The sequence below is a fragment of the Anoplopoma fimbria genome, chromosome 11 (genome assembly GCF_027596085.1).
Source record: "Anoplopoma fimbria isolate UVic2021 breed Golden Eagle Sablefish chromosome 11, Afim_UVic_2022, whole genome shotgun sequence".
Lineage (NCBI taxonomy): Eukaryota > Metazoa > Chordata > Actinopteri > Perciformes > Anoplopomatidae > Anoplopoma > Anoplopoma fimbria.
Window position 1 is genome coordinate 10,102,773 of NC_072459.1, and position 16,593 is coordinate 10,119,365.

The 16,593-nt window shown below is 40.1% G+C and overlaps 1 protein-coding gene across 4 annotated transcripts in view; it reads left to right on the forward strand.

Moving 5' to 3' along the window:
- prkcab (protein kinase C, alpha, b) overlaps window positions 1–16,593 on the forward strand; it is a 106,121-nt gene that overhangs the window by 84,108 nt on the left and 5,420 nt on the right. For 2 of the 4 annotated variants that reach the window (XM_054606937.1, XM_054606936.1), the window contains exons 6-13: window positions 5,303–5,459; window positions 5,566–5,700; window positions 7,364–7,457; window positions 11,967–12,107; window positions 12,241–12,414; window positions 13,005–13,096; window positions 13,415–13,477; window positions 15,285–15,423. In XM_054606937.1, the coding sequence (XP_054462912.1) occupies window positions 5,303–5,459; window positions 5,566–5,700; window positions 7,364–7,457; window positions 11,967–12,107; window positions 12,241–12,414; window positions 13,005–13,096; window positions 13,415–13,477; window positions 15,285–15,423 (995 nt within the window). Of the gene's footprint in view, window positions 1–5,302; window positions 5,460–5,565; window positions 5,701–7,363; window positions 7,481–8,999; window positions 9,030–10,953; window positions 10,962–11,966; window positions 12,108–12,240; window positions 12,415–13,004; window positions 13,097–13,414; window positions 13,478–15,284; window positions 15,424–16,593 lie in introns of all 4 variants that reach the window. The other 2 variants (XM_054606935.1, XM_054606934.1) reach the window with 2 other exon arrangements.

Here is a 16,593-nt window from a genome sequence, read left to right on the forward strand (position 1 = left end):
ATGTCACACTTAGTATCAGTGAACAGTTCCTTCTTAAGCCAGGCCTTTGTTGAAATTTCTGATTGCACTTCCTTCAAGGGAGTTCAACCACAAATAAAAACCTTAATATCATTTTCTCCCTCCACTGCTTGTGTGTGTGTGTGTGTGTGTGTGTGTGTGTGTGTGTGTGTGTGTGTGTGTGTGTGTGTGTGTGTGTGTGTGTGTGTGTGTGTGTGTGTGTGTGTGTGTGTGACGTCTACATTCAGATCCCTGACAGGGCACTGCAGGGATCCAGCTCCGGTTTGGCCGTGCAGCTTTCCCCCTTCAGATTATCAGGCATCCATTGGTTGCACATGGCATTGTTATGCAACAACACATTTGAATTTCAAAGCCTTTTTTTTGGGAGATTACTCTGTCGGACCACTGCAGCCCCTGCACGCACCCGCCCCGGGATACAAATGATATGTCATTTTTAGCTGTGGCCTTTATTTATTTATAATTAAGCAGACATCCGGCTCAGATACAGCAGATACTGTGAGCATGGATGTGTGTTTCATCTTCTTTGTGGGTTTGAAGAATATGATACAAAAATATCACAGAGGAAATGGTTTACTGTCTTTATGAAAATTTTAGCTCGACTTTATTGTCTTCAGCTGTTCTTGTCGCATTAAGTGCAGGGAAATAACACTCAGCACTTTAGAGAAATTATCTGAGATATAAGCCAATAAATAAGCATTCTGGAGAAGAAAGAACTTGAACTTTGTCATTCATTATCTCCAAACAACAGAGGATTCAGGCTCTAAAAGTCTCATCTAAGTGCTGGTGCACTTTCTTAATGTGTTTTAATGTTTGTGAAAAAGCAGAATATTTCACTCCTGTGTGCACAACAGCAGCAGAGTAGATGCATTCTGGTAGTTTTGCTTTTCCTCTGATGCACGTTTACGTGATGTAAACAGCAGGCTTGTTTCAGTGATGGTGGATAAGTGAAGTCTCAAGTTAACACATAATATACATCTGCTTTTATCCCTCTATGTCATGTGTGTGTTACAACAAAAGAGACAAAAACCCACACATTAACTTCTAATTTGATCGGTAGCGACCTCATAAGGAGCAAGAGGAGGATACAGTAGGAAAGCAGCTCTTGTTGTATCTAAGCAACCACAGACAGTAGAGATGGTCCTTGATCACTGCTGATGAGGGTTCATTTTGTGTGTGTGTGTGTGTGTGTGTGTGTGAGAGAGAGAGAGAGAGAGAGAGAGAGAGATGAGCACAAAAACATTAGCTGTGTCTGTAACTTGCACACACACCTCCCATCGTGGTGTTTGTTTATCTGTGTGTGTGTGTGTGTGTGTGTGTGTGTGTGTGTGTGTGTGTGTGTGTGTGTGTGTGTGTGTGTGTGTGTGTGTGTGTGTGTGTGTGTGTGTTCGCATCATTACTGTGTTTACAGGCGTGTTGGAGTTGCTTTGGCATTGTTTGGCGCCAGCGTTGCCATGGAAGTGACTGATGCCTTTTACGTTTCCACAGCCAGCGGAGGGGAGGATTTAGATGAGAACGTGGGATGCTGAGATTTTCCTTCTGCTCCTCTTACTTCATTTTTGCGTGTGTGTGTGTGTAGGCTTGTGGGCGAGCGAGAGACAGAGAGAGAGAGAGAGATTACTGTAGCTGAGATGTTGTAATGGATAAGGAGTGAACAATGAGGTTGAAGCAACACATTCATGAACAAGGTAAAAGCGTCTGACTCTGGCTTCTTCTGTCAGATAGACGGCTCAGTGAGAGAGAGACCTACACTGCCCTCTACTGCATGACTAGAGGTGGCATGAAATGTTACAAAATAACCACTCCATTGTCATTGATATTTTTTTAACTTCATGATATAAATTTAAAGTGCAATTCTTTTGAATTAAGAGATTTTTTTGTATTTAGTTTTTTTTATCAAATATATATATTTTTTGCTAAATACATTGTTTTCATCTCTTCTCTCTCCTTCTCTCTTCTGGCTCCTATCTCTTCACTCAGTGATGACGCTTTAGAGCTTATTTGTCTCCCTTCAGGAGAAGCCATTTCTTCTTTTGGCACTTTCATTTCATAGAAAACTGGGAACACTCGTATATAAAAAACATGGAAAAGTAGATTTGGGGCATTGTTCCCTTAAAATGGATTTTGATGATTAATTAATAATCAAAATAGTTGCTTTTAAGTATTTTCTAGTGTTTGACGAATCGATTAATCCACTACTGTCTCTGTTTCTATTCCATCATTTTATTCTGCACGGTAGTTCTTTTCATAATACATAACGTTTCATATCTTAAAAGCATTTTATCTTACAAACCCTACCATCACATCCAGCGGTGAACACCAGCTAAATGTCAAAATCAGATCTCACAAACACAGAACTAATTGAACTGCATATTACACTTCCTTTCCAATGTTTGCTTTGTATTCAGCCGTGGAATATTTATGGTTTGTAGGGGAAACACATTACCACTGTTTTAATGAAGAATCTCAGCAAACGAGTCCTCGTGTGAAAATTCACACTGACTCCCTGAAACATTCAGATTACAGCCTTTTTCTTTCTCCTTGTTCACTCTGTGTCTGATTACATTTAAATATGCAGAGAGGGGGGATTGGAGCTGATAAACACACTTTTAGAGGATTTAGTGTGATCTTGTTTCTGATCCCTGTTTGCAATAGTTTTGTAATATTTTCACTGTCAAACTTCAGATTGGTTTTCTCTTTTCTCTGACATTTATTTGTGCGTTCATGTGATGTTGCTAAGCGGGGCAGTGCTGGAGTCGGCCCATTGGCCACTTACAGTAGATGCTGTCGCCATGGTGAAAATGGCATGCTCATGCCACCCCGTCCCCCCCTCCTCCTGTTGCTATGTAACAGCACTCCTTTTTTTTCTTCCATTTGTCAGTTATCACACAGGGAAACATCACTCCTCCCTCACATTATCTGCTCACTTATTGCCTGACCACAATAGAGAGAGAGAGAAAGAGTGCACTCCAAGGAAGAAGAGTGTAGTTTAATTATCACCTGTCTTATTTTCCTTCTTTTACAACAGCATGTGTGAGACAGACCTTTAGCACAAGTATATTATTTTGCAGTTGTTTGTTAGTGCCCTAACACCCACCAGCATTATGAGCCAGTTGGTGCAGTTTCACAAGTGAATTTTGTCAGTATGTTTGGCTTCACAGCACCTGCTGTCAGCATATGTGGTGTCTATTTTGAAGAGCCATTAGCTGAGAAACTGAGGACAGAAACACTGAGATCTATCTATGTTATGGGACTTTCTGGCCAGTTGGTTGTTTTGCCTGGACCCGACTCCAGCGCCTGCTCACTTCCCTCAGGTCACGTAAGCTTCTCTTGCTCCCCAGAGCTGCCACTCTCTAAACCATCCATCAGACGCCCTCAGACTCTCTTACCAGTCCTGGTTACCTTTCACCTGTAAACACCTGTTCCCACTTTACTAATCAGCTCCCCCTGGCCCCGCCCACCTCCTCTCCTGAGTCTCATTCCCTCATCATTCTCTTTGTCAAATCATCTCAGGTGACAGGTCAAAATAAAAAAACAATTTGTCTGCCTGTAATCCTGCTGCCTCCTCAACCCTCTACATTTGGGTCCAATTCCTGTTCCCCTATTCCCCACACCTTGACTGACTATCAGATGTGTGGACTCAAGTCACATGACTTGGGTTCGAGAGACAAATTTGAAGACTTACAACTTCATTTGGACTAGAACTGTTTGACTTGCAAGTACTTGATACCTTCCCCTGCGCCCAAAGTTTAAATTGTTCATTTTGAGCAGGTCGACAATCAATTCACCACACCCACCATGTTTGAACCAATCCTACAACTTCCAATCAAGTTGCAGAAGAGAACCGTGACAAACAAACTTTATACCAAAGATAATACTGTTATGGGTACAAAAAGTATGCAGGGGTGTTGAAAAATCACAGATGGAGATCCAAACAGAATTACATTTGGTGAAGAACACATTATTTCACAACTACAAGTTGACTTTGGACTTTACTCATGACTAGAGTGCAAAGACTCAAAAATTGCTTGTGACTTGCAGAACAATGACTTGGTCCAACCTCTGATTACTATCAATCTATCTCTCTATACCTAGATCTATCTGGTACATTACTAAAACTATACTGCCTGGTCTGGAGGGTAGGCAGCAGGGGGATGGACCCAAACATCAAAAAAAATAAAATAAAGCAGCAGAAACAAAAGCTGGAGTCCAACGTAACAGGCAGGAAACAGCAGACATGAGCCAAACTGTGACATAAAGGCAACTTGGTTCAGAACTCCCAGCACAACAGAGGACTAAAGAAGAAAGAGTGATGTAACTTGTCTGGTTTAAATAGGGACAAACTAATGAGGAAGTGGGAACAGGTGAGCAGGAGAACAGGGCTGATGAGAGACAGGTGAAACTAATGAGACAGACAATCACATTACATTACAGTCATTTAGCAGACGCTTTTATCCAAAGCGACTTACAGGAAGTGTATTCAACATAGGTATTCAAGAATCACAAAGGCAGGAGGTAAAAAAGAGACACATGAAGAGTTACCTTCAAAATAAAAGCAGGAAACACTAAACCTGAATGAAAGACATTAAAAAGGAAAAAAGCAAACAGACTGCAAACTGCAGAAAGATGCATGACAGTTTGGTCTTAACACAAAGAGTCAGAGAGCATGAGCCAAACTGTGAAATAGACTTTTTCAATGCCTTACTTAGAAACATAAGAAACATGAAAAAAAAATGTCCTATAATAAAGAAGCCAAACAAGCAGTTTAACTCTGAACTTTGCCTAAATAGATTAAGTTAAATAAAATAAATTGATATGTTTGAAGAATATGTAAATGAGACTACAAATCAGGCCAGTCAAATCCTCCATGCTGCACAGACACATTATGATCTGTGCTTTGATTATATTTCTCAGACATCCTTCATTTAAATTTTTTGCCAGTATAGTTTGGAAATCAAATTGAAAAGCATTGTGTGATGTAATCCACACATGTATAGAACAGAGAGGTAATTCTGCTAGGACTGAAGCTCATATCTTTTCTGTTTGCTGTCAGGTCTGGGAGTGACTCACTGTCCCATCTCTGTGCGTTTTAACTCCTGACTCAGTGCTGAGTCATGGAGTCTCAGATTTTGGACTGGGGGCTCAAACACACACAAACACACACACACACACACACACACACACACAACACACACACACACACACACACACACACACACACACACACACACACACACACACACACACGTTTACACTTTCTCTCCCTGTCTCCCTTTCCATCATCTAGTGGGTGAAGCCAGGAACCTGATTCCTATGGATCCAAATGGTCTATCGGACCCTTATGTTAAACTCAAACTCATCCCCGACCCAAAGAACGAGACCAAACAGAAGACCAGAACCATCCGTTCCTCTCTCAACCCCTGCTGGAACGAGTCCTTCAGCTTGTGAGTTAACGGTCACATTACAATATAAAGTTACAAAAAAAAAGTTTTAAGGATTCATTTTATTATGGTACTTTTTCTCCTATGTGTGTGTGTATGTGTTACTCAGTAAGCTCAAAGCATCAGATAAGGACCGCCGTCTGTCCATTGAGGTGTGGGATTGGGACCGAACCACCCGCAACGACTTCATGGGCTCCATGTCGTTTGGAGTGTCCGAGCTCCTCAAAGCTCCAAACTGTGGATGGTAGGTTGTCTTTTTAGTCCCTTTCACTTACGAGGGTTGAACGTTTCAAATTCTCCAACAGGTCAGCTGCTGTCAGGAGGTTGTCACATCCAGCCAGCGAAGAAATTAGAATGACATTTCATGCTGCTTTTAACGGTGCAGTGCATCATGCTTTGCATGTTAAGTAGTCAAGCACAGTTAACTGCATGCAAATTATTGCACCAGTGTCACTACCAGTATTGCTGAAACTGATGAGTGATTAAACAAATTTTCTTTTAATATTCTGGTAGTATATACACAGTGAGTTGCTCTAATATTTGGTGTTTCTAACCTTTATTTGATCAGGTATTGAGATTGAGATCGCTTTCTTAAGGACATGTCAAAAATGATAAAAAATGATAGTAAGCTTAGGAACAATAATAGATGTTCGACTGGTAAATGAGGCAAGCTTTAACTAAAAAATTAATCAAAGCAGAATATGAGAAAAGTAATCATGTCCTCATATAGAATATCATGTCTTAAAATAAGTGATTTTGTTATTGTTTGTGCACTTTCATACAAATGTCCAGAAAGGTGAGTGATCGTTGCACCTGTTCAAACCACTGTGGTGTTTAGGCAACAAAACAACATTGTTAGGTTTAGGAAGACATTCTGGTTTGGGTTAAAGTAACTACGGAAGTGTCGTTACTTAAGTACGGAAGTTACATGACAAATAAGGTTAACCTTGATTTCTGGTTTAACAAGGGATACAAAGGGATGCAAGTCCTATGTTGTTTGATCCTTCCGTCCTCTCCGACCTCCTCCATGCAGACTTTATGATGACCTGTCATGGCTCACGAGTACATATGAGTTGATTATATGATGAATGAATAGTAAACACAAGTACTGTGGATTCTTTGCATCATAAAATCTAGACCACAAGCTGTCGTTCCAAGCTCAGACCAGGCTGTGTGAGCAATTCTTATCATATTACAAATACAGCTCAGTAAAGGTGTCTCTTTACATTTATATAAAGGACTATAAACTTGCAAAATAAATACTTTTTAACAAACTTTTTTACAGTCAGAAACAGAAATGACACAACAGTAAGTAAACGTGGTTCCAGCAGTCTGCCATGTTGTTAACTTGATACTACACCGACCACCAACCGACCAACCGACGTCACTGTTTCAGCAGCACACTGTGCGCAGACATAAATAGGTGTGACAAACAGCACCTGCTGGCGTCATTTCCTCGTCCCTCCGTCTTTGTCTGCCTGCTTTGTCTCATAATGATAAACACACGCTCACACTCCACGGCCATGTTAGCATACCTGCCGCCACCGAGCCCAAACCGAGCCTGGAGGACTGCTGCTTTGTGCACAGTTACAGAGCTTCAGGAAATACCTGTGCATAAAAAATGTAGCTGTAAAACTCTGTGTGTGTCTGTCTGCTGTTTATAGCAGGTCATTAGACAAGTGGCCAGAGGATGTGTACATTAGAGATGAGGTGTAGTTGGCTCTGCTGACGGAGAACAGACCTGAGACTGGAGGGGAATCAGATGATTGAAGTGGTGCAGAGATGTTAAGTTTTCTCGCTGTGTGGGTGGGACCGAGGGAGAGGTGCATGGATGATATATTCAATGGAAAGTAGATCAAATATGGATTCATTTTTCTCCATCTTTTTTTTGTTGTTGTCTCTATCAGGTACAAGTTGCTGAACCAGGAGGAGGGGGAGTACTACAACGTTCCCATCCCCGAGATCGACGACGTCAACCTGGAGCTCAGACAGAAGTTTGAGGTGAGCTCAACTGAAATTGTAACGTTCAATAAAACCTCAAAGCCTTTTTTTTTTTGTCACACTCACTTCCTTTTTTGTCACCATGGTAACCTGGTGCTGTTTCTCACTTGTGCATGTCAGAGGGAGATTTCTTTCACCTGGCATTAATAAAAGAGAATGATCTTTATTTTAAGGGATTGTCCCCATATGCGTTTACAGTACAAGCTTACATTTGATAGAGGAAGTGAGTTCTTGAGAGCCTTATGTAAGAAGGGCAGGTGCAGCTGCAGATAGTAAATCATAATAGAGTGGAAACATTACCTTCTTTGCTTACAGTGGGACATGACTTAGTTTGGGAAGAAACACAGAAGGAAAATTCATGTAGACGGTCTAAAAGAAGCTGATGTTGTTGAAATATCATGATGTAGAAAAACACTTTTTGTTGTCTTATTCAGCTCACATTTCCATTAAACTACACAAACACCTGGAAAGTTTTTTTCCAGCTTTCTAATGTTCCTTTTTTTATTATTAATTGTAGCTGTTTTGTCTCTTTTCCCCACAACACCAGTTATTTGGCATCTTTTATTATTACTGTACAATTTCATTACTGTTAAATTGTTTTTAGTTGTAACTGCATCATAAGTGTGTACTCTACTTACGAGAATGTGAAACATTAATGTAACTCTGACTATAATAAAGTAATTACAATGTATGATATATGATAACATTTTCTTCAAAGGAGGTTTTTAGACTTTGATGTCTTTTTCACATCGAAATGAATTTCTGCCTGAAAAACGACATTCATAACTCTAAAAACACTATCTTATGCTTTGAAAATGGTTGGACGTATTGTATCGATGATTGTAATTAAGTCAAGCAAAGTCATGCAAATCAAAACTTGCATGGTCTTTTAATGTAACCAAATGTAAGGAACTCTTTAGTGCAGCTAACTCTTGCTCTCTAGTGGCCGGTCCGTTTACTGCAGTGAGGTTTCTGTTACCAGCAACACAGTAAAACAACTGTGCTTTAAATAAAACTCAGAACTTCTTTACATCCATATGACTAACATGCAGGTAGAAGCTGGCTCATATATTAAACATTGCAATTCAAACAAGTGCAAAGATGCATGGGATTCGTCTGAATGAGGGCAGTTTTATGAAAGTCCAGCTCCGTGTCTGCGTACAGGTGTTTTAATACCGAGTGTACATTTCATCTCCTTACACCAGCGCTCAAGACCTATGAGTCTCTTTGTTTTTCATTTTTCTGTTTCTTTCCATAATGTGCAACGCTGACCTTGTCATTCCTCCGAGGCTATAGCGTCATCAAACAACTGTGCGGTTGCCGTGGAAACTGGGGCGAGATGCAGACAGATGTGACAGAAAAGGATGCACTCTGTTTTTTCTAGTTTTGGCTTTCATCATTTTATCGCTAATGGATAAATGATTTTTAACAGATCAAAAAATAACAACTCAACAAATACTGTGTCACTTTCTTTTCCCCGGCACATTCACGCACCAGCTAAGCTTTGACTGCACTAATAAGTGAGTCTCTTCTTTCTTCTAGGCCTGCCAGTTAAATATCCACTATCTCAAGGTAGCTCTTCTGCCTGCTCCGTCTCTATTTCTGCATCACACTCACTTTACTTACCGTGTTAGGATTGTTTGTGGATCTCTGCTGGGCTTCTGCAAATTAATCTGATTTACTAACAAAAGCTATCAATGGCATAAAGTTTAAGCAGATTGCTGTAATACACACATTTCTCTAACTCCTCACGTATACACTAACTTTCTCCTCCTTTCCATCTCATGCCTAATAACACATCTAAACATACAATTAATAACACATCTAAATATACAATTAAAGGGGGCTGCTTATCATTTGAATACAAAGGACCAATTCAGTCAAATATTCAGAGGATTTTGAAGCACCTGCAGTATCTTCTGCAAAAGGTCATCATCAGCAAAGTCTGACATTTGCAGCAGTTGCTTTTGGCTTCACAGCACGAACAGGAAAGCAGCTGGTGTTCCTCCAGCTCAAAAATAAAGAACAGCTAAGGTTTCACTATTAAAATGAATAAAGAATTTAAATGAAAGTGCTGCATACAACAGCTTTTACATACAAGCTCCCTAACCCTACACACAAACACCACTCAGCATTGTTGTTAGTAAATGTGTGCACCACTCAGCCTGTTGGTGCCACCATCTTTACCACTATCAGTGTGTTGTCATTGGCCAAGAGAGCTTCACACCCGCTCCTCATTGGCTGAGAGTCTGGTCCACAGTCCTCCCCTCTACTAGTCCGTCCTTTGGTCTGGACTATAGAAGGCAGGAAGCATGGTTGGACACTTATGCACTGTTGTCGTGTGAATGAATCCACACACGGGCAGGTTCTTGCTGTTCTTGGTGTGCATGCCAAATCCCCCCACACGGTGGCAGTGTTATATTTAATATTATAAGACTGTTGTGTAGCTGCACTCTGTGTTTGATACAACTTGGTGTGGCCACTCTTGCATAACTATGCAAACTTTTTGTTGTGTTGACAAAGGGTGATGTGTTGTTTTTTCATGAATTGTTTATGGTGTGAAATGTTAGACATGTGCAGTTTATGTAAATGTTTTGTGTTTTGTGGTGACGACAACAACTATTGCGAGTTACAGTAATGAAATTAAGCACAGGATCAACCCATTATTCAAATTTGTCCTCCTGACAAAACTTAACTACATGATAGAAGCAACAACAGCCTTGTTATGACATGTGATGTCTAGATATGTAAAACCTTTCCTGTGTTGTGTTGACATGCACAAAAATATCTCCACTCCTAAATTAGACGTAAATGGATGTCAACACACCCCCTCGCTTTTAAACTCGGTTGAACTCTTCCAGCAGCGCTCAAGAAGTGTTCATGTCAGTAGTTATACCCATAAATGCAGACATGCTTTATTAGCAGTAAAACCAAAAAGCAGTTTTCCTTTGAATGGTTTTTGAGGGCTGAAGAATATTTTGCTCAAAAAAGTAATAATTAGAGAAAAGACAGAAAAAGAAAAATCATATTTTGAAGTAAGATTGTGTTGGGTTAGAAACCACCAGTTTACATCATAAACCATAGCCATGATGAATAAAAGCCACAAAAAACAACCCATTAATGACAATTGAAAATATTCAATTAAGTCATTTTTTTCCTCCCATCACTGTAACTTTTTGTTGACAATATGTAAATCTATTTATCCGTCATAAAATTGTGCCTTTAGAAAGAAAGCTGTAAACCTGTAAGGCTTCATAGTCCTGCCTGTTTTCTGTGCAGATGCCTCCTCTGTGACTCAGTCACACCTGCACTGCCAGGTGAAATTAATTAACTGCAATGAATAACTGCACCTGGAGGCAGGATGGGTCAAATGAAAAAAAACCTCTCCCCCACAGTCTTTATTCTGGTACTACAACTGACACACGTTGTTAATGTTTACATTCTCCTGTTCTTAATTAACCTAACCTGGTTAACACGTAGAGCCACATCACCTGAGTGAAATATGTGATAATTGTTAATTTGGAGTTTATTACCACATTGAGTTAAGAATAGAGAAATGGTTGGCGTGGCAACCGCCTCTCCGGGCCCCATCGGTTGGCTGTTTTCTCTAACTGACAGAAACAGACAACGGGTGCAGCCATGATGGGAGCTGGCAGGTTCCTAATTGCCCTTTTTGTTCAAAGATGCTTGGCAGGCCGGTCATTATAACAGCAGGGAACCTTTGCAAACCCGGCACCCACTGCTTACCGCCCATCCTGCTGAATATCTGTGAGGATGTCTGGCATGTCAGTGGAAAAAAAAAAAGATCACCAGGTTCGCTCAACATAGAAATATAAAAAGAGCAGAGACGCTTGATTTGATTCTGACTTGGATATGATGTCATATGCAGCTAATCAGTTTCTCGATGGTGGGGAGAGATGTTGTCAATCATGGCACCTTGTAGCAAATTAGAACACAACTGCTTAACAAAGATTTATCATCATATATTCAAATTAAAAGTAATGGCTAGCTTGCAAAATACATACACATTTCAATTTCTAATTAATGATGCAATAAATATTTTTTAGTTACACTTAATCATTCATTTATGTAATTGTTGGGTTCTTGCATTTTCAACCCATTAGAGATATTTTTATTACATTTAAAAATGCTTTTATGTTTATTACGTTATCATTTGTAAGAGTTTTCAGTTTTGTATGATCTGGAATTAAGCAGCAGAACGACAGACAATCCGTCAAGCTGAGAAAAATAAAGCAACCGGTGATTAAGTCCTGCTTCATGTGGCAGGCTGTGATCTGCTCTCTGTGAAAGCCAGATGTGAATATTTGACTCCAGACCAGCTGTTAGACACCAGCATGATAACTGACTAAGCGCTCCATGTCCACTACTAATTATTTTTATTAATATTTGCTTTATTTGTTTATGCTAAACAAACTATGTAGATAAAATCACATATAGATATTGAATATACTGTTTACTTTAATCTTACTTTATCTTTGCACACCACAGAAAGCCAAGCTGGGCCACGGTAAGAAAGTGATCACGCCGTCAGACCACCGGCGGTTCAGCCTGCCATCAAGTAACATGGACCGGATTCGACTGAACGACTTTAACTTCCTGGCCCTGCTGGGGAAGGGCAGCTTTGGCAAGGTGAGAGCCGATTACAGTGCTTTAAATATGACAGAAGAATGCCTGATAGTCTGCATTTGTTTGCCGTTTCAAAAATCCACAACCTCTGAGTTTCTTTGTGACCTTTGACCTCTGGCGTCTTCATCAACTGCAGGTGATGCTGGCAGAGATGAAGTCGACAGAGGAGCTGTACGCCATCAAGATCCTGAAGAAAGACGTTGTGATCCAGGATGACGACGTTGAATGTACGATGGTGGAGAAGAGGGTCTTGGCCCAGAGAGACAAACCGCCCTTCCTCACGCAGCTCCACTCCTGCTTCCAGACTGTGGTGTGTGAAAACTTTAGCCAAAGTCATGATTACCTTTAATACATACTTCCTGCAGTGCTGAGGAACTGCACAAACGCACAATAAAATATAACTTATTTAAAGGGTGCAGTTGTGCTCCCTCATTAGTCTTTCCACAGCCGTCTCGCTTTGCCATTTTAAACCAGATTGTGTATGTCTACAATTTACATTTATTCGCACACTCTCTGCCACTTCATAGAAAATTGATACTTAGCTGAGACAACCCTTGAATACGAAGTCTACAGTATGACGTCAACTCTGTGCGTAGACAGGGTGACTCAAGGAGTCTTTAATAAAAAAATACATTTACATATCAAAGCTTCCTGACTTTTAATACAGGTGTATGAGGAGACTGTAGCCTCTGTCCTGAAAGAATACGTCATGTCATGTTTATCTAGAGGCGGTGTTAAGATACATTATATATAAACATCCTTTTTTTCTTAAGATAATTCTGTGTAATGCATTGCTGGTTTTAGTATGCACATACTGTACTTATCTTTGTGTAGCATCCATTAGGAGCTGCTCTTTGGGCAATAACATCTGTTCTTTTTTTTTTTTTAAATTAAATCTAGGATCGGCTGTACTTTGTTATGGAGTACATCAACGGGGGAGACCTTATGTATCATATCCAACGTATGGGCAAATTCAAGGAGCCACAGGCAGTGTAAGGACACTCTATAGTTTATCCACAGGCACCTGTTTAATAATTCATTAATAATTAAGATATTTACCTGGCAAATAAAGTGGTTTACACCCACCTTGAGTAAGTGCCATAGCTAGTGAAACAGCAATACTGTAATAAACTGACATCTAAGTGCTAAACTTCTGGTACTTTGTGTGCAAAGGTCGCACCAATATTTATTATTATTTAGACCTAAGGGGAATGGATTATTGTGTATTTCTTTCTTGTATTCAGAATCAATTTCCTTACAAAAATGTTTTGTGAAGATGTGTAATAATTTTCTCATTTTCAATTTCGAAGGTTTTATGCTGCAGAGATTGCTGTTGGTTTGTTTTTCTTGCACCGAAAGGGAATCATCTACAGGTGGGTGAGTCAGAGAGAAACCAGACTTATGTAATGAAGCACCACATTCACCTCAAATTCATTCATTTCTACATGGAAAACAAAAACCTTGCAGGGTTTTTATATTTCACATCAGAGGAAAAGATTAAGGGAAAAAAATATAAAGGCTGTGTTTGAGTCAAAAGGAGCAGAGTTGAGAGTCAAAGACAGAGAGCAAAAAAACTATTTTGCAAAGGTAGACAAGCTGAAGCTGGAGATATGGGGAATTGAAGTAGGACATGATTAATAAGTTTAGACATCTACTTGAACAGAGAGGCTGATGGGTAAAGCAGACAAAGGACAAGATGATTACGAGATAACAGACAAGACAGAAAGAAGATAAATTAAGAAAAAGATCTGAGGAAGGAGGTGAGAATTAAACCCGTACTTCAATCTGATGCAAAAAAGCAAAACTAGAAAGGAAAGACAGAAATGCTTGACAGAGAGTAAGTTCACCCTGTTCCTCTTCAGTACTTCATCTAAGGACTCACATCCATTCTGCATGTGTTTGGCATCCTGACACTACTTTTTGAAGGATATAGCTGCCAGAATTGGTGAATGAGGAGGGGAAGAGAATGAAGAATGAAGAATTAAGACATGAAACACAAGCACAGACGGACAAAAAAAAGAATAGCACAGAGGAAAAATATGATCTCAGGCCAAGAAATTATTGTTTGTTACCCGGAGTATGGTGTGTGTGCTGCAGAATGATAAATTCAATTTAATTCAATTCAGTTTATTTTGTATAGCCCAGAATCACAAATTTGCCTCAGAGGGCTTTACAATCTGTGCACATGCGACATCCTCTATCCTTCCCTCACATCGGCACAGGAAAAACTCCCCTAAAAAACCCCTTTAACAGGGAGAAAAAAGGAAGAAACCTGTGGGAGAACGACAGAGGAGGGATCCTTCTCCCAGGATGGACAGAATGCAATAGATGTCATGTGTACAGAATGAACAGCATAACAGAGATACAACACATTCAATGTATATGACATAAATGATTCATATAATAAGACTACTTATAATAACAGCAGCAATTATTACAGTAGAATTATAGTTATGAAAATAGGGATAGTAATGTCATTAATAATAATAATCGAAGTAGCAGTGGGTGTCAGTCGGCTCACAGCAGGAGGCACGACTATGGTCCAGGTACCACAACGATTCATGGAAACCTGCAGAACGAGAAAGCAAAAGGGCTTCAGGGTGGAAGTAAAGCTAATATGCTTAATGGTACAGGTAATAGTAATAGTAATGTGACTAGTAATAATAATGGTGGTAGCAGTCGGTGTCAGCAGGGCCGTAGCAGGATGCACGACCACGGTCCAGGTACAGCCACGATTTATAGAAGCCTGCGAAGCGAGAAAGCACAAAGACTCCAGGGTAGAAGCAAGTCAATAAGCGTAATAGTACGGGCAATAATAATAGTAATGTGACTAATAATGATAGTGGTAGTAGTAGTGGGTGTCAGCAGGGCCTCAGTAGGTGGCACGATGACAGTCCAAATATAACCCCGATTCCTGGGAACCTGCGAGGCGAGAAAGCACAAGAACTCCGGGGAAGAAGCAAAATCAGTAATGTGCATAAATAGGAGATTAATACATAAAGATGGAGGGAGAGAAGAGGAGAGAGGAGCTCAGCGTATCCTAGGTAGTAATTACTGCTCAGAGAGGTGGCAGCGGTGCAGAGCAGCACTTTAATGCGCTCCTACACACAACAAGAATCAAAGCGGTCACAAATCCAGATGCATGTAAACAAATGCTCACTACCTGTTTCTCTGCTGCAGGGATCTGAAGCTGGACAACGTGATGCTGGACTCTGAGGGCCACATCAAAATTGCTGACTTTGGCATGTGTAAGGAGAACATGTATGAGGGCATGTCCACGCGAACTTTCTGCGGGACCCCGGACTACATCGCCCCAGAGGTGAGGATGACAAGATAGCACTGTTTTTTAATTTGAGACTTTCTTGTTTACTCCATTATGGATTTGAATTCTAGGTCGTTGACCATTCGCTAAGCTTCTCCCTTGAACAGATATTATCTAATCGTAGTGTTGTTATTATGCAAGTTAGGTGTGTCAATCATTTTCTCCTGGTGTTGGAGCAAACAAGCAGTATAGAGAATCAAAATTGAAGATTGAGGAGCAGGAAGTGTCTGACAAAGTGAAGGCACTAAAATCCTGAGTTCGGATGACTTGACTGAGGAGGCCAAGAGAGGAAGACAATGACCAGAGCAGCTCATGGTACTGATTAGAGGAGAGCCGATACTAACAGTGCAATGGAGGCTCCATTTAGTTTGGAAGTAATGAAGAAGGCAATAGTAAGATCGGGACCAATATCTCCAAGAAAGGATGAAAGCTTTTATGTAAAGATAAAATATCTAGGTGTTTTTTATCATCTATGAATCTGCTAGGTTTTTACAATAAAGAATGGGAAGTGGGAAAATTGCCATCTGGTTGTAAAGAGGCAGTGATTATTCCTATTAGAAAATCAGGGACGACCTATCAAGTCTTATGAACAATAGGCCAACAGCACTGACGTCACATATACGGAAGATAATGGAAAGAATGATTGTAGAAAGATTAGTATTTACATAGAAAGCAGAGGAATCATCTATTCAGAGTGGATTCAGGAGGGATGAACGAACCTGTTTTATGTCTGGAAACAGAAAGCTCAAGTTAACAAAGAATATGTGATGGCATTTTTTTCTTATGTAGCAAAGGCAAAAAGTAAGGTTTAGAAGGAAAATAATGATTACATTTAACATGTGAGGAGGAGCAGGTAGAACATTTAATTGGATTAAACCAACCAATTAACCAACTTTACAGGTTACAAAATCAAAGCAGTATTTCCTGATTATGATGAATATGATGGGACATAAACACTTCCATATCATGGCAGGGTAAATTGTAACATTGTGAACTCGATAATTTGCATTTCTGCCTCTGTTAAAGGCGAGTGCAGCTCTGATTTAGCTCTTTGCCTTTGCGTCTGCATGATTATTATAGTGTGACTGTGTCCATGTGTAGACTGTGTGTGGGAGGAAGCTGTAGGTCGGCAAATTGGATGTTAGGAGAAAGCGCCTTTGTTATGGC